This window comes from Pezoporus flaviventris, unplaced genomic scaffold, assembly GCF_033815535.1.
Source record: "Pezoporus flaviventris isolate CSIRO_AGI_PZ_B2104156 unplaced genomic scaffold, CSIRO_AGI_Pfla_v1 ptg000043l, whole genome shotgun sequence".
Taxonomy (NCBI): Eukaryota; Metazoa; Chordata; class Aves; order Psittaciformes; family Psittacidae; genus Pezoporus; species Pezoporus flaviventris.
Window position 1 is genome coordinate 278,068 of NW_026892591.1, and position 15,622 is coordinate 293,689.

Consider the following 15,622-nt stretch of genomic DNA (forward strand, 5'->3'; position numbering starts at 1 on the left):
CCCTGTGAGCGACTTGGCGTGGTGGTTACTGCAGAGGGAAGGGGAGAGCGTTCCGCGATGGCTCTGCACCCTCCTTTGGGAGGAGGCAGGGACCGGGTCGGCCTCGTATGTGTGATCCAGAGTTGTCCACGGGCCCTGTTCCATGCGAGGACATCCCGGTTTTGGCCCGTGCCCCTCTGAGCACGAGGGAGCTCGTTGTGCCTCTGCCTTGCTGCAGCGCTGGTGCGCATCTCTCTTGGCTGGCGCTTTGGCAAAGGCCTGGCCCAGCAAAAGTGCCAAACCCGAAACCAAATTTGCCTCTTGTCCCCCTTTTTCCATAAGTGAGGCCAGTTGGAACGCTCCACAGGTTGAAACCGTCAGGAAAGAGGTGGAATTGGGTTCTCGGGGGATAAGCTCGCATCTTGAGCCCGCGGATAACGGTCTCCGGGCCAACCTCTGCTCTTTGCTCTGCTGAAGGAACCAACTTTGAGCCAGCTTGAAACGTGAGGCGAGGAGCATCCCGCTTTTCCTTCTGCCATTCCAGATGGATTGGAGCAACAGCCCCTTCCCGCTTCAGCGTGTCACATAGCTCCTTGCCCCTCTCCCCTCTCCCGGAGGTGGATTCCTTGGTTTCTTGTTGTTGCTTCCCCGCAGTTGTCGGCCTTGCCTTCCACTCTGGGTTTTCTTCATGTGTTTTCTTGGTTTTTTTTTTTTTTTTTTAGAAAAAAAAGGAAAAAAAAAACAGGAAAAAAGTAAAAAAAAGTTAAAAAAAAAAAAAAAAGGTTAAAACCCCCCCACTTCTATATATATATAAAAATATATCTAGAGTACTTGCCGAGTGTGCTGCCCGTTGTGTCGTTCTGTACAGAGCCCAGGTCGTGAGAGTCCAGCCGAGATCCAGTGTGTTCTGCAGCACCCAGTTATTGAAGAGTATGGTTCGTGCCAATGCCCCTTCTTTAGTAGTGCCAGAGACTCTTGCCAAGTGCCAATGTGGTGGAACTTCTTCGGTTAGACTTGTACCTTCTCATTGCAGACCATTTCACCATTAGCCTCTTGAAAAGGAGCCTCTCTCCGACGCTGTTTTTAAACCTTGTCCTTTGCAGTGCATGTATTGTTGTGCGTGTTGGGGTGGGAGGGAGGGCAGAGGGGAGGGGAAAGGAGTTGCTGAATAAGATACCCACTGTCCGGATCTGTTCAGGCTCCAAAGTGTCTCATTCCAGTCCAGGAGTGGGTTTGTTTCTTGCAATGATCCCATTCCGACTGCTGGGCAACAACCCCCTTAGGACAGAAATCTCGGATGGAAAAACAAAAAGCCACCATGGATTTTCATATCTTTCTCCTGAAATAAAATTCTCTGTTTGAAATTGGAATAAATTTTGTTCCTAAAAGCCCTGGTGGTCCTGGATTGTGTTTCTTCATTCCTTTCTTTTTCTGCTTGGCTCCAACAGGACCTTGTGGGACCTGCAGGCCGTTGAGGCTAAAAGCCCTGCTTGGGAAACCAGGATTCAGGCATAAAACCAAGTGGTTTGGTCACTAGAAGGTAACACATGCAGTAACTCCATACAGCACTGATGTGTGGGCAGGGGCTGACTCGGATTTGAAGCTGTGGGGACTTAGTTTTCCAGGATTTGGGAGCAGAATTGTCCAGTTGCCTCTTCCTATAGCGTTGTCCCAGGGTATCCATTGCCACTAGGAGGAACGTGGGGAAGCAACCCTGCTTCCAGTCTTGCCTGTTAGCAACACAGACTGACGCATGGACCACCGCTCAATCCATCCCTTCAGGAGCCTGGGGGACGCAGGGTTGCGATGGATGCGGTGGTGATTTGCCAACGGGATTTCCCGGGATGGAGTTCCTGGAGTTTCATCCTCCTTCCCTAGGGTCATTCCCCAGGAATTCCAGCTGAAATCACTCGGGAGAGGCCTGAATGTCCTTGTGTTTGCAGGAGGCTGCAGCCACGGAGGTTCGGTGTCACACGCGAGTGAAGCTGCAGCCAGAGGGACCTGAGCTTCATCTCCAGCCATAGAAGACCCCCTCCAGCCCTTGCACTTGGCAGGTACCCGTCCCCTTGCTCCAAGCCTTCTCCTTGCACAGGGGGAAGGCCCTGGGAGCTCGGTGTCCTGCTGGGAATGCTTTATCCCAGCTGTGGTTGGGGGGCTCTTGGGAAAAGCAGCAGCTGGAGCTTTGGATCATCCTGCATCACACTAGAGCAAGCTGCTCTAGTGGAAGGTGTCCTTGTCCATGGCAGGGGGTTGGAACTGGAGGAGCTTTAAGGTCCTTCCCAATACAAACCAGGCTGGGATTTGGGTTGGGGAAGCATCTGGATAAGCCCAAGGTGGGTGAGGATGTGGCTGGCGGCTCTTCTGCACCGCCCCAGTGGGTGCCATTCCCTGCTCCCAGCCACCACTGCTGCTCCTCCCTTCATCTGGGCTCTGGATCTATAGCTCCTGGCCATGGAAATAAAGGGTGTTGGTAGGAAGCATCCAAAAAGCAGGTCCCTCCTGCTCTGCTGGGTCATGGAGGCCTTCAGTGAGGCTCTTGGGGAAGCAGAAGAGGGTGTCGGATGGGAGCATCCTTGGGAAGCCTGACATCAGCTTCCCAGCACTTGCTTCAGAGCAGCCTGCATGGTGGGAAGAGCCTTGGGGAATGAGCTGCCATTCCCAGCGTAGTTACCGGTTCACTTCCAACCTGCAGATGGGGCTTTGCCTCTAAAGGGCTTGTTTTGGGTCGTTTCAGCAGTGCCTTAGGTAGGGCCTTGAAGAACACGTCCTGTTGGTAACCCATAGAGGGCATTGTGGGCATGGAAACCCACGGCACCAACCTGAGCATCCCCAGCAGGCCCCCAGTCACTTTGCTCACAGCTTTTCCTACCTATGGGAACGACTGGGATTGGCAAGTACCTGCTCCCTTAATCCCTTTGGTCTGGGGTTTTGCCCCCAGAATCATGGTACATGGGTGGAAGGGACCTCAAGGTCCAACCTCTCCAGGCTCAGCCTGACCTGCCTGACCCAGCACCGTGTCCAGCTGAATGTGAATGTCCAACATTGGGGACTGCACCACTTCCCTTAGGAGATGATTCTAGTGGTGGTTGTTCCCATAGTGAGCTGTGTTCCTTTTGGGTCCACTCGGAATCTTCCATCTTCTTCGTGTCCGTTGGAATACCGGAACGTGGTACCAAGGTCTCCCCTGAGCCCTCAACTCTCTCAGCCTTTCCTCTTGGCTTTCCAGGCCTTGGATCAGCTTCGTGGCCCTGCTCCCACCTTATGGGTCCTGCTCCCACCTTATGGGTCCTGCTCCCACCTTATGGGTCCTGCTCCCACTTTATGGGTCCCCACTGAGCTCCTCCCTCCCTCTCTCTGGTGCTCCAATACCCAATGATCCCTGGAAGCTTTGTGGGGGGATTCTGTCCTGCGCTGCTGCCCCTTGATCCCAGCACCTTAAAGCTCCTCCAGCTCCAACCCCTGCCAAGGGGAAGGACCCCCTTGCACTGGAGCAGCTTGCTCCAAGCCCAACCTGGACACTGCTTTAAGGAATGGTGGGAGCCTGAGGGGGAGGAGGCCACGAGGCTTTCCTTGCCCCAGAGCCAGGTTTTACCCCTATTCCAGGAGCAGGGCAGAACCTCTTGGAGCTGTTGGAGCAGTGACTTGCTCCCGGCCGGAGGAAGCATCCAAGAGGATTCCAAACCACAGCAAGGAGAGAGGCTCTCCAAGGCAGACACCATTTATTGGTTCACGTGTTCTGCAGCTACAAGAGGAGGGGAGGAAGGAGGCAGCGGGGTGCAGAGGTTGGCCACCGGAGCTGCAGAAGTGAAACAGGAGCTGAGATTGGGGCCAGGGCTTGGGCAAAGCAGCCCCAGGCAATGGTGTCCTAAAGGCAATGGGTAGGGAGGAGGCTGCTCTTTGGATCCCCCCCTCCCCTCTCCTTCCCCAAGAGCCCCCAGGGCTGCTTCACCTCACCCAGAGCTTAAAGAAGGGGAAATGGGAGCGGGAGGCAGTGGGAGCCAAGGTTTGGCTTTGCCAGGGAGGAATCCCAGCCGTGTCCATAGGGAACAGTGGAAGGTGCTTCCTAGGGAGGAGGGAAGGAGGAGCAGGAGCAGGGTCACGCTGACTTCATGACGCTGTTGATCCAGGTCAGGAAAGGAGAGATGTGTGTGTAGAACCCGGGCCAGTTCTGGTGCCGGTAGGAGAAGATGCCGTAGGCTTTGTTGTTGCAGACCAGCGGGTCCCCAGCATCACCCTGGGAAGAGGAGGAGGGGAAATCACTGCTTTATGTGGGATTTCCCCTAGGAAATGGGGCCTTGGCATCTGCCAACAGGGAGGCTGCAGAGCTTCCCCAGGAGCAGCTTGGACCCCTCTAGAAGGGACCAGTTAAAGCATCCCTTTTGCCCTTCTGCGCCTGCAGAGCACCGCAGGATGGTTGGGAGTTGATGATGGGAAAGGTCTTTTCCAAGCTGGTGGATTCTGTGCTCAGAGGCACTCGGATCAACGAGGACATGTAGAGCAAACCCCTCTTTGCTGTGGGAAAACCAGGCTCCCCTCTGCTTCGCCGTGGGCTGAGCACAACGTGGTGCCTGCGGTCAGCAGGACCACGAGGGGCTGAGCCTTGGAGAGCAAGACCCTTGTGCCAGGACAGCGGGAGAGGGATGCTGGAGAGGGAGCACGGATGGGGATGGAGGAACGGGACAAGAAGCAGCGCTTGCAGGTGGTACCCAAAGTGCTTTAGCCTAGGGACTGACCTTCTTGGGCCACTCGGAGGATTCATTGAGGGCACAGATGAGGTTCTGGGCCAGGCCAGGGTTCCAGTTCAAGCATTGCCTTGGCTTGAGGATGGTGACGCAGACTTGGCGCAGGGTGGCCGTGGGCGTCGTGTGGCTCCAGCCCTTGACACTGCACTTGGTGCCCCCGAGCTCCCTGTCGGTGTCGAAGGAGATGGTCCGGACGTGGTGGTTGGTGGTGGCGTTGCCCTTCAGCTGCGACAAGGGGGCAAAGGCAGAAGTAAGAGCTCGGGTCAGGAGTGATGAGGCTCCATGTTGCGGCAGATGGGACCGTGAGGAGCTCCGGCACGTAGTTACCTTCAGCAAGAGGATGTCGTTTCCCTTCCTGGGGCTGGTGAAGCCTGGGTGCCGATGGTACTGCTGCACCTCGAACCTCTGCCCGCTTGCCTCTCTCCTCTGGACCGTGTGGGCTCCCAGGATGACAGTCAGAGGCTTGTAGCTGGGGAGCCCGAGCCCGAGGTGTGTCATGGAATCATGGAATGGGTTGGGTTGGGAGGGAGCTTAAAGCTCGTCCAGCTCCAACCCCTGCCACAGGCAGGGACCCCTTCCACTGGAGCAGCTTGCTCCAAGCCCCATCCAACCTGGCCTTGGGCACTGCTTTAAGGACTGGTGGGAGCGCAGGACATGGCCTTGCCCTTCCCCTTGAGCAGCCATAGGGATGGGAAGAGCTCGGCCACAGCCTTGAAGTGACCCCAGGCGTTGGCCCCACGCAGGAGCCATCACCCACCCCATGGAAGTCCCACCCCAGGCAGAACTTACTCCAAGCACTGAGCCGCCGTCATCACCCAGCTTGGGGCCACCAGGAAGCCCCCACAGGACTGCTGGTTCTTTCCTTGCACATAGGCCATGTAGGGCATGGGCTGGCTCCTGGTCCTGTGGCCTCTGTCACTCCGGTTCCAGGCAGAACCTGCAACGGATGGAGCCGAGGCTGAGATGGGAGGATGCGGGATGCGCTCCTGGGACTCCTCCTTCCCCAGCCCTGGACTCACTGGCTCGAGGCGCTGGGCCCGTCAGCAGCAGGATGGGGAGCAGGAGGTGCTGCAGGTCCTTCATGGTGGGTGCCGTGGAGGTTGAGGTGCTGCCGGGGTCGCCTCGGCACCCACTTGGGGCTTTTATAGCCCGAGCTGGGCCTCCAGGAAACCACAGAAATCCGACTGATCTGATTCATGCCGCTGCAAACTGCACGTCTCAGCCATCCCAGAGGGGAATTCGCCCTCGGGCATCAACCCACCTCCACCCTGCACCTGGCCCATGCCCTTCTAAGGCCAGGTTTTAACTCCTTGCCTTTGAGCTGGGAGCTGGAGGGACCATAGCCAGCCCCATGGCTTCACCTCCTCCTCCCCTCCAGCCCATGGCGGTGGTTGTCGTGCGCTTGCAAGCAGTTGATGTTATCAGGAGCTCTGCAAGAACAAGATCTGTCTCTTGATGAACCAGCCCCAGAGATGCTGCAGGGGCAGGGAGGGACCCCCCTTGCTCCTCCTCACTGGGTGAGGTTCCTGCCCCATGGAGCTAAGTCGGGGTGAGGACATCTCTAAGACCCCGCTGTGTGAGGGCAGATAGAGGTAGACCTGCAGGTGTGGGCATGGGATGGGTTATGGCAGCCCCAGCAGGGCTGTTCCACCACGAGGTCCCAGCTTTGGGCTCTGCTTTGTGCAGCAAAACCCCATTCCAAGGGGTCCTTCCCGGATGTCATCGGTCACCATTAACCAACCACTGCCTCTTGGAACCACTGTGGGAGATGGGGAGGGGGACAGACACGTCCCCGGGCTCCCACTTGATGGAGACAGGGCCACGCATTTGGGATCCTGCCCCTTCCCTGGAGCCCGTTGTGTCCCTCGGGGTGGCAGATCCCTGCTCTCCCTCCCTCAGCCCCAAGCATCCCATTGCCTCCCCATTGCCGCCCATGCCCCGTGGGCGCATCCGCAGCGGTTCCTGCCTTGGGCTCTGACGCAAGGGGACGGATCCGGATGGGGAATGGGGCCGCTGGGGCCCATAAGCTCCTTTTCCCCACTGCCCCCGCCCAGGCAAGCCCCGGGTTGAGCTGTTCTCGTGCAAAGGCTGCAGCAGCCCCGGCTTCGAGGAAAACCCTGACGTGAGAGCGCAGATTAAGCCCTCTTTGCTCACTGATCTCACTGATAGCAGCCACCAGCGTGAGCCCAAGAGCCCGGGCTCTTCCCAGGCTGCTCATGGAGCTTCCCTTCGTCCCAGTAAGAGCAGGGAGCTCCTGGAGCATCCGGATGGAGCTGAGAAGAGGCCGAGCATCCCATTGCCTGAGCTTCTGTGCACTGAAAATCCCCCCCCCGCCGGTTGGGTTTCCCCAGCACAAAGCAGTCTGGGCTCCTCTTGGACACCATCACCCCACACCCTTATCTACCAGTGCCTCTGCCCCTCATCGTGTCCTGCTCCTATAGAAGAGGTGCCACCAGGAGCCGGTTGGAACAGCGAGAGCAGGGCTTGGGGTTTAGGCCCTGGAAGGAGAGGCTGGCGCAGGTCACAGCCTCCAGCGCAGGGCCCGCCTGAGGATGATGTGGAGCATCCTTTGTGGGATGGGGCCGTTGTCAGCCCTGCTCGCAGGGCACTGCTGGGGCTGAGCACAGACCTGGCTTTGTCTCCTGCAGGGAAAGAGTTGGGTTTTCCCACTGTTGTCGTGGGAGGCAAGGAGGAAGTGGCATCGGGACAGGGACTTTTGTGAACCCAGGTCTGTTATCAGCCCTTTCAGAGACCGTATCAGTGCCTCTACCCAGGACATCATGGAATCCCAGCCTGGGCTGGGGTGAAGGGACCTTAAACTCCTCCAGCTCCAACCCCTGCCACGGGCAGGGACCCCTTCCCCTAGAGCAGCTTGCTCCAAGCCCCATCCAACCTGGCCTGAGCATCCCATTGCAGTGATGGAGGTGCAGAGAGCTCTGCCCCATGCTCACCATCCCCAACCCGCCCTGCTCCCAAGGGCAAGGCAGAAGACAAGAGAAGGGACACGGTGGGAGATGCAGCTCTGCCTTTACTGGGGGTTAAGTGCAGCGAGGCTCAAGCAGGGACAGGGTGACCTGTGATGGAAACGGGCTCTGTTCTAGCACAGCCTCTTTCAGGTGCCATCCGGGATGATGCTGGTTCTGCCGGGATGGGCAGGGAATGGGAGGAGCGGCAGCCTCGGGATGGAGGGAGGGACCCTGGTGTGCGCTCGTCTGGTCCCTTGGGATGCTGAGGAGGGGGCTCAAGCCTTGAGCAGGGGCAGGGATGAACCGGAGCTGCGGCTACTTCATGATTTTCCTGATCCAGGGCAGGTAGTTGGAGATGCGGGTGTAGACCCCGGGGGGAGCGTCGTACCCGAAGGACACGATGCCTTGTGCCACCCCATTGCACACCAGGGGCCCACCTGAATCTCCCTGGGGACGAGATGAGAAACAGCCTTGAGAGGCCTCTTCCCTGCAGGAATTGGTCCCTCCCTTGGGGAATACCAGCAAGGTTGTGGCTCTGGAGCAGGGAATCGTTGACCCACGTTGGATCTACGCATCCGATCACCTCTATTGGGAACCAGCATCTCTCTTCCTTCAACAGCCCCCTCCTGCCCCATTCCCGTACCTGGCTGGAATCCCGGAGCTCATGGAAGCTGCCGGCGCAGACCATGCCGGTGTCGAGGTGCGGGAAGAAGCGGACGCAGCTCCTGCGGCTGTAGATGGAGACCCTGGTTTCAAAGAGCCTGTTGGTCGCCTGCTCCTCGTCGATGAGGCCCCATCCGGCTACACCGCACTTGGTACCCGTGGGGAGGTCGCTGCTGCCTTTGGGCAAGGGGATGGTCTTGACGTAGTCGTTGAGAGTGGCCTTTGCCGTCAGCTGGGGGAAGGAAGGGGTTTGGGGAAGGCTGTTGAGCGCACACAGCGAGTAGGGATGCTCCTATGAGGAGGGAACGCGCTTCCGAGCCCCTGGGTCCCTCCCATTCCTGCCTCCGGCGTGGGCAGAGGCAGCCGATGGGTTGCACCGAGAGCCTTGCCTTGAGCAGCATGATGTCGTTGAGGTAGGTGTTGGGGTCGTAGCCGGGGTGCTGGTGGTACCTGTCGACCCCCCGGACCTGCTGGCTCCGTTCTGGTTTGTGGATGTTGTGAGCCCCCAGGATCACTGTGATGTTCCTGCCCGCGGAGGAGGGGGAGAACCCGCGTTGGGGCTCCCCCTCCTCACCCTCCCCTCGTGCTCCGAGGCAGAGGAACCTGCTCCAAGGGGATGCGGGGGGCTCCATGAGGTACTCACCCCATGCAGTGCGCCGCTGTCATCACCCAGCCCGGCGCCACCAGGAAGCCTCCGCAGGCCAAATGTCCTACCTTCAGGAATGCCATGTACGGGTGGGAGTGGGGCTGAGCCTCGTGGCCCCCCACGATGTGACCTGCAAGACACCCCCGCTGCCGGCTGAGCCCGTGCCGTGGGGCAGACCCACAGCAGCACCTCCCAGCTCCCCTCTTACTGCTATCAGCCCCTGAGAGCAGCAGCAGCAGCAGCAGCAGTGCCTGGGGCCAGCACATCCTGTCCTGCAGCCGTATGGATGCTCCTTCTGAGGCACGGGGGGGGAGTTGGAGCATCCCAGTGAGCAGGAGCTGGTTTTATACCCTGGGAGCAGCTGGACCCGGCAGCCAGGAAGCCACGTGCGATGGGCTGATAGTGCTAATCACAGAGCAGCAGCCCTGTGCTCCCCGGGCACTGATAGAGCAGCGCACGAGGACCAGGGGCATCCTGAAGCCTCAGGGATGCTGCTCAGGTCACGGATTTCTTCTTCCCTGCAGGTGGATCGCATCCACCAGGTTCCAATGGGGTCCTCGAGCTCTGGCCGCCAGCCTGGCTTCCTCTGTGCCTTTGGGAGCTCGCGGCATTCCTGGTTTGTGGATGCTGGGAGCCCCTGGGATGACTCTGCCATCCCTGCCCATGGCAGTGGAGGGAAGAAGGGGGAAACCCTTAGGCCTATTCATGCCCCTGCCGCATCCTCACCTGGGGCCATCCCTTTGGGAGCCTTTGCCTGCCCCACTCTGGATGCTCTGCCCCAGAATCGCTGCCATTGGCGCTTCCCCTTGCCCCGGGCAATGTGGGATGTGTTTAAATACGCAGCTGAGCACCAATCCTGCTGCACTTGTCCCTCCTGGTGCTCCTGAGCAAAGCCACCATTGGGCTGCCCCTGTTCCATAGCAGTGACCGAATCCTCGTGTCATGGCCCTGGGGCTCAGGACATCCCCGTTCCTTCTAGCCCTGGCTCTCACCAGCCTGGGCTGGTGGCTGATCTTTGGGTTCCATCGCGATGCTCTTGTGATGGGCGCAGTGTCTGAGGAGCTGCCTGACTTCGGGGCCAGGTTCTGCAGCAGACAACAGAAACCAGACAGCGGTTCCGTGGCCCTAAACCACTCGGTATTGTTATGTACAACCACCAGAGAGGGAGGAGGTGGAGGAAGTGGTGCGCGGGACACGAACCGATGCTCTCCACACGGTACAGCAGCACCGGCATCGTTGCAGCAGCACCGGTATCACTGCAGCAGCACCAGCATCACTGCGGCAGCACCGGTATCGCTGTGGCAGCACCAGCATCACTGCAGCAGCACCAGCATCACTGCGGCAGCACCGGTATCACTGCAGCAGCACCGGCATCACTGCGGCAGCACCGGCATCGCTGCGGCAGCACCGGCATCACTGCGGCAGCACCGGTATCGCTGTGGCAGCACCGGCATCACTGCGGCAGCACCGGCATCACTGCGGCAGCACCGGTATCGCTGCGGCAGCACCAGCATCACTGCAGCAGCACCGGCATCGCTGCAGCAGCACCGGCATCGCTGCCACCGCCACCACGCGCGGTGCCCCTGCAGCACCAAGCACAGGGAGGTGCTGGGCTCAGGTTGGTTTCCTCTGGCACCACACCCGGGGTCCCCACCACGGCCCCCCCCTCCCTGTTTACCCGGAGCCCATTTCCTGGGCGAGGGCTGGTTCCTCCCTCACGTCCCCGTGTGAACTCATCCAGTGCTGGAGCAGCAGCACAAGGGGGACGTGGAGCTGCTGGAGTGAGGCCAGAGGAGGCCATGGAGATGCTGCGAGGGCTGGAGCAGCTCTGCTCTGGAGCCAGGCTGAGAGAGCTGGGCTGGGGCAGCCTGGAGAAGAGAAGGCTCCTGAAGGGGAGACCTGAGAGCAGCTCCAGTGCCTGAAGGGGCTGCAGGAAACCTGGAGAGGGGCTTGGGACAAGGGATGTAGGGACAGGCCAAGGGGAATGGCTTGAACCTGCCCGAGGGGAGACTGAGATGAGCTCTTAGGCAGAAGCTCTTCCCTGGGAGGGTGCTGAGGGGCTGTGGCTGCCCCATCCCTGGCAGTGTTCAAGGGCAGGTTGGACACAGGGGCTTGGAGCAAGCTGCTCCAGTGGAAGGGGTCCCTGCCCGTGGCAGGGGTTGGAGCTGGAGAAGCTTTAAGGCCCCTTCAACCCAACCCAGGCTGGGGTTCTGTGATCTGTGAAATGAAACCAAGTGTCAGGACGGGTTTCAAACCAGCCCAACTCCACCCTTCCTGGGGCACAACAACATCCACCATCGGTGCAGGGATGCTTCAGCTGAGGTTGGGGCTGCACAGCGGGACCAGGATGGGGTGGGAGCCCTGTGGGACAAGAGATGGGGCTGCCCTGCTCCATGAGCCCCCAGGCAGAGCCACCCAGGATCTCTATTTAATCAGGATGAACAGACAAGCTCTAATCGGGCCCGAGCAGCAGCACAGCAGGAAAACCTCAAACAAGTCATCAATGTGTTATCTCCTCTTGGTAGCTGCTGCTTCTGCCCCCCATATCTGCTCATGGTCCCCACTGATGGGAGTGATGGGATGCTGCAGGTTCTCAGGCTGTCCTGGGCTGCATCCCAACGCTTCCCTCTGGACACAAGGTGCTTTTCCCTCCCTGTTGGCAGGATCCTGCACCGGAGGGGTCCAGCTTTGTGCTGTTACAGCCCCTGTCTCAGCACCCAGGGTGCCCCCTCTGCCTCCTGTGGTCCCCCCAAGCCCAGCCCTCGGCACTATCAGGCAGTCTGAAGCAGATCACAGTCCTCATCTGAGGGCGAGCGCTGGGAAGCGTTGCAGGAGGGGGTGTCCTTCCCCTGCCCCTGCATCTCAAAGGAAGAGCATCTCAACTGAAAGAGCAGCAGAGGAGAAGCACGATAAAGCAAGATAAAGCCCAGCCTGTGCCCGTGCAGATAGAGATGGGCAGGGAGCTGCTGCTTCACAACAGGAACCCCCTCCTGTGGCTGAGGGCACCTCGGTTTTGATGGGAGCAGTGGTGGCCAAGGCCAGGTTGGACACAGGGGCTCGGAGCATCCTGCTCTAAGAGGAAGGTGTCGCCACGGCATGGGTTGGAGCTGGTTGAGCTTTGAGGTCCCTTCCATGCCAACCCAGGCTGGGGTTCTCTGCTTTGCCCCCCTGTGATGTCCCTGACAAGGAGCTGGTTCTTGTCTGATCTCTCCTTCCTGAGCTGCTCACGCGCTGCCAACAGCTCGAGCAGCTCCTTGGGCCCTGGCAAGGGTGCGTGGCTCCATCCCCGCATCCTTTGGGCTGTGCTGAGCATCCCCAGCAGCTCAGCCTGAAGCAGGGCTGAGGGGTGAGGGTCACATTGACCCTTCTGCCCCCAGCGCTGTGCCAGGGTGCCCAGAGAAGCCGTGGCTGCCCCATCCCTGGCAGTGCTCAAGGCCAGGTTGGACACAGGGGCTTGGAGCAAGCTGCTCCAGTGGAAGGGGTCCTTGCCCATGGCAGGGGTTGGAGCTGGAGGAGCTTTAAGGTCCCTTCCAACTCAAGCCATTCTCTTTGCTCTCCACTTGGGGACCTCTCCATGGCTTTGTGTGTGTGTGTGTGGGGGGGTGAGAGCAGGGAGCAGCCACAGCTTTAACCTGAGCTCAAGGTGCTCGGGGCGTGTTTTCTCTATGCAGTTGCCCTGGGTGGGGTCCCCCCCTGCACAGGGATGTGGTTGGTGCTGATGTTGTAACTTCCCCTTTCCCACTGGGGTAGGTAGAACCCTCTCTTGTTTTGCACAAGGAGCCTCCTCCCTGCTGGGCCATAGACACGCATCTGGAGAGCTGCTGGACCTCAGCGGGCAGCGGGAGCCTCGTCCGGGTACCACTGGTGAGTGCATCAGGAGGATGGAAGCGCTGTGTTGGGAGCAGCATCCTGCAGGGCTTCCTCTCTGGTTGAGTTTTGCAGGCACAGGGTCAATGATGGGCGTTGACATTGTTCAATCACATCAGGCTGCGCTGCAGCAAGGGGCAGCAACTTTGTGCTTCCCTGTGCTGGGTGCTGGGAAGCTCCTGACCCATCCCTGGTGGGTGCTTGGAGAGGTGCTGGTGGAGGCTGCAGGGCTCTGACCGCTGGTCCCTATGGCCCTGGGCTGCCTGGACTTGCTGCATGGACAGGGCAGGGTGTGGATGGATGTGTCCTGATGGACGAGCTGGGCCCATGGGGAGCCTGGACAGGGATGTGCCTTGGGTACATCCCATGGGTGGTGAAGGGGCAGTTGCTCCCTGCCAGGCTCAGGGGTGAATTGAATGGCACCAAAGGCAGAGCTCTTGGTGTCTCTAGGTGCTCTTAGTGGCTTTGTTGAGCAGCCCAAGGCCAGGCAGGTGTTTCCCCATCAACCCAGCACACCCTGACTCAAAGCAGCTCCTGACACATCATTTCACTCCTGTCCCACCTTCCCAAGCAGAGCAAAGCTGAGAACAGCCACAAACGATGAAGTTAGGGACGATGTCAGTGCTGTGCCTCGCATCAGGAAACTGCATTAAACAACAGGAAGCCCATGCTCATGCTTGGACTTACAAAACACCTCACCCTCCTCTCCCCTTTCCTTCCAGTGCTGCCGGCAGGCAGGACTCTGGCTCGCATCTCCACGCTGTACAGAGCTGCTGGGCTCAGCCTGCTCCAGCCACAGCCCCCTGGTGCCTCTGCTCTGCTCCCAAGCCTTGCTCCATCCTGCATCCCAAAGCTCAGAGGATGGATGGTCCGGAGCGGAGCTGGCTGGCGAATCTCTCCCTTCCCCTTGGCTCTGCTCAGTATCCCGAGCTCAGACTTGAGCTGCTCGACAGGCAAAGCTCCTGCCTGGAGCTGGCTGCCCTGAGGAACGTGAACATCATCCTGCAGCACTACAACTTCACGGGCAAGCTGAGCAACAGGCAGGCCGGGGACGAGGGCACTGGGCTCACCCGCACAGCGTTCGCCGTCATCAGCTGCATCATCATCCTGGAGAACCTGCTGGTGCTCTTGGCCATCCTGCGGTGCCTGCGAGCGCGCCGCTGGGTCTACTCCTGCATCGCCAGCATCACGTTGAGCGACCTGCTGGCCGGGGCTGCCTACCTGTGCAACCTCTGCCTCTCGGGCAGGAAAACCTTCCAGCTCTCCCCGCAGCTCTGGTTCCTGCGGGAAGGAACCCTCTTCATGGCGCTGGCCGCCTCCACCTTCAGCTTGCTGGTGACCGCCATCGAGCGCTACAGTGCCATGGTGAGGCCCATCGCTGAGAACGAAGCCAGCAAGACCCTGCGCTTACGGGGCCTCATCGTGTGCTGCTGGCTCTTGGCCTTCGTCATCGGGCTGCTCCCGCTGCTGGGCTGGAACTGCCTGTGCCACTTGAGCGCCTGCTCCGTCCTCCTGCCTCTCTACTCCAAGAACTACATCCTTTTCTCCGTGGTCATGTTCAGCATCATCCTCCTGGGGATCCTCGGCCTCTACATCTCCATCTTCCAGCTGGTCCAGGCCAGCTCGAGGCAAACCAGCTTGAGGCACAGCCGCAAGCGGTCCCTGCGCTTGCTCAAGACCGTGCTGATGATCTTGGGGGCCTTCATCATCTGCTGGAGCCCCCTCTTTGTCCTGCTGCTCTTGGACGTCTTCTGCGAGCCCCGGAGCTGCGCCCACCTCCACAGCCTGGACTGGACCTTGGCTCTGGCCATGCTGAACTCGGGGGTGAACCCCGTCATTTACTCCCTGCGCAGCGTGGAGGTTCGCCGCGCCGTGGGGAGCCTCCTGTGCTGCTGCTGCGTCCGCCTCGGCCTTTGCGAGCCCGGGAGCTGCTTGGTCGTCACGGACATCAACTCGGGTTCATCCACCGAGAGCTCCCTGCGGTACCGGGAGAGCTTCCGCAGCGCCCGGCCCCGCGCTCCGCTCTCCAGTAACTCCAGCATGATGAGCAACCTGCCCAGCCTCTGAGGGCGGCGAGCAGGAGATGCCCCACAGCTCACCAGGACCTCCTGCTGCTGGGCCTGGCCCGGCTGAGGCCAACCCAGGCAGCTCGGGTTTGATTGAGTGTGGCTCCATCCCAGTTGTTGGCTTTCCGGTCGCTTCAGCCCGGGGTACGGCTCCGGTGGGGTGGGAGTGAAGGATGCGGGCACATCCCTCTGTTGGGTTGGAAGCGGACCCTGTTCTATGGATGATCCTTTTCCCCACACCGGTGTTTGCAGCAATCACTGCAAGAGTCATCGTCACCCGGGGACTGCAGTGGGGCGGAGCGGCCGCAGGTTCCTCCAGGGGATGGAAGGGTCTGATCCTGGCCCGTCCGGAGGAGGGGGTGGCACAAGAGATGTTCTGAGGGTCTCCACCTCCCGATGGGCTGGAAGAAGCAGAGGAGGCAGCTCAGGAGCCACAAGCTCAGCAGCCACACACAGACCCCCATCCCCGCCCCACTGATGCCTCTGCCCCTTCCATTTAGCCCCGGAGATCCCGAGGTCCTGCAGCTCCAAGGGCCAATGGGGACCCGCTCCGAGGTGGCTTTGCCCCCGCTTGGAGCCCTTCGCTTTGGGGCCGGGGCTGAGCAGCTCCTGTGGGAGCCGTGGGAAGCTCCAAACCAGCCCCAGGGCCCGATGGAGCCCGGTTCGTGCCTCGCATTCCCCCTTCCCCATTCC

At 60.0% G+C, this 15,622-nt stretch overlaps 3 protein-coding genes across 3 annotated transcripts; 1 reads left to right on the forward strand and 2 right to left on the reverse strand.

Moving 5' to 3' along the window:
• Positions 1 to 4,066: 4,066 nt before the first annotated feature.
• LOC133276121 (cathepsin G-like) lies at positions 4,067 to 5,812 on the reverse strand. Its single transcript, XM_061466645.1, has 5 exons — positions 5,741 to 5,812; positions 5,511 to 5,658; positions 5,049 to 5,190; positions 4,713 to 4,946; positions 4,067 to 4,213 (listed from the first exon to the last, which is right to left on the reverse strand). The coding sequence occupies exons 1-5, from the start codon at positions 5,802 to 5,804 to the stop codon at positions 4,076 to 4,078; spliced, it is 726 nt and encodes a 241-aa protein (XP_061322629.1). The 5' UTR covers positions 5,805 to 5,812; the 3' UTR covers positions 4,067 to 4,075.
• Positions 5,813 to 7,762: 1,950 nt separating this feature from the next.
• LOC133276122 (mast cell protease 1A-like) lies at positions 7,763 to 9,464 on the reverse strand. The gene is made up of 5 exons (XM_061466646.1): positions 9,205 to 9,464; positions 8,994 to 9,126; positions 8,740 to 8,875; positions 8,331 to 8,582; positions 7,763 to 8,134 (listed from the first exon to the last, which is right to left on the reverse strand). The coding sequence occupies exons 1-5, from the start codon at positions 9,317 to 9,319 to the stop codon at positions 8,003 to 8,005; spliced, it is 768 nt and encodes a 255-aa protein (XP_061322630.1). The 5' UTR covers positions 9,320 to 9,464; the 3' UTR covers positions 7,763 to 8,002.
• A 4,215-nt stretch (positions 9,465 to 13,679) lies between these two features.
• S1PR4 (sphingosine-1-phosphate receptor 4) lies at positions 13,680 to 14,930 on the forward strand. Its single transcript, XM_061466647.1, has one exon. It carries the CDS (start codon positions 13,725 to 13,727, stop codon positions 14,928 to 14,930), a length of 1,206 nt encoding a protein of 401 aa, XP_061322631.1. The 5' UTR covers positions 13,680 to 13,724.
• Positions 14,931 to 15,622: the final 692 nt, after the last annotated feature.

What these genes read in the sequence shown, in the direction of transcription:
- LOC133276122 (XM_061466646.1), bottom strand. Translation starts at nt 9,319, where the DNA reads ATGCTCCAACTCCCCCCCCGTGCCTCAGAAGGAGCATCCATACGGCTG. An exon ending in GCTCTCAGGGGCTGATAGCA is followed by an intron (nt 9,127 to 9,204) that starts GTAAGAGGGGAG and finishes GGTGTCTTGCAG; the next exon opens with GTCACATCGTGGGGGGCCAC. An exon ending in ACAGCGGCGCACTGCATGGG is followed by an intron (nt 8,876 to 8,993) that starts GTGAGTACCTCA and finishes CTCCGCGGGCAG; the next exon opens with GAACATCACAGTGATCCTGG.
- S1PR4 (XM_061466647.1), top strand. Translation starts at nt 13,725, where the DNA reads ATGGATGGTCCGGAGCGGAGCTGGCTGGCGAATCTCTCCCTTCCCCTT.
- LOC133276121 (XM_061466645.1), bottom strand. Translation starts at nt 5,804, where the DNA reads ATGAAGGACCTGCAGCACCTCCTGCTCCCCATCCTGCTGCTGACGGGC. An exon ending in GGGCCCAGCGCCTCGAGCCA is followed by an intron (nt 5,659 to 5,740) that starts GTGAGTCCAGGG and finishes CATCCGTTGCAG; the next exon opens with GTTCTGCCTGGAACCGGAGT. An exon ending in CCTCCGAGTGGCCCAAGAAG is followed by an intron (nt 4,214 to 4,712) that starts GTCAGTCCCTAG and finishes TCCTCTTCCCAG; the next exon opens with GGTGATGCTGGGGACCCGCT.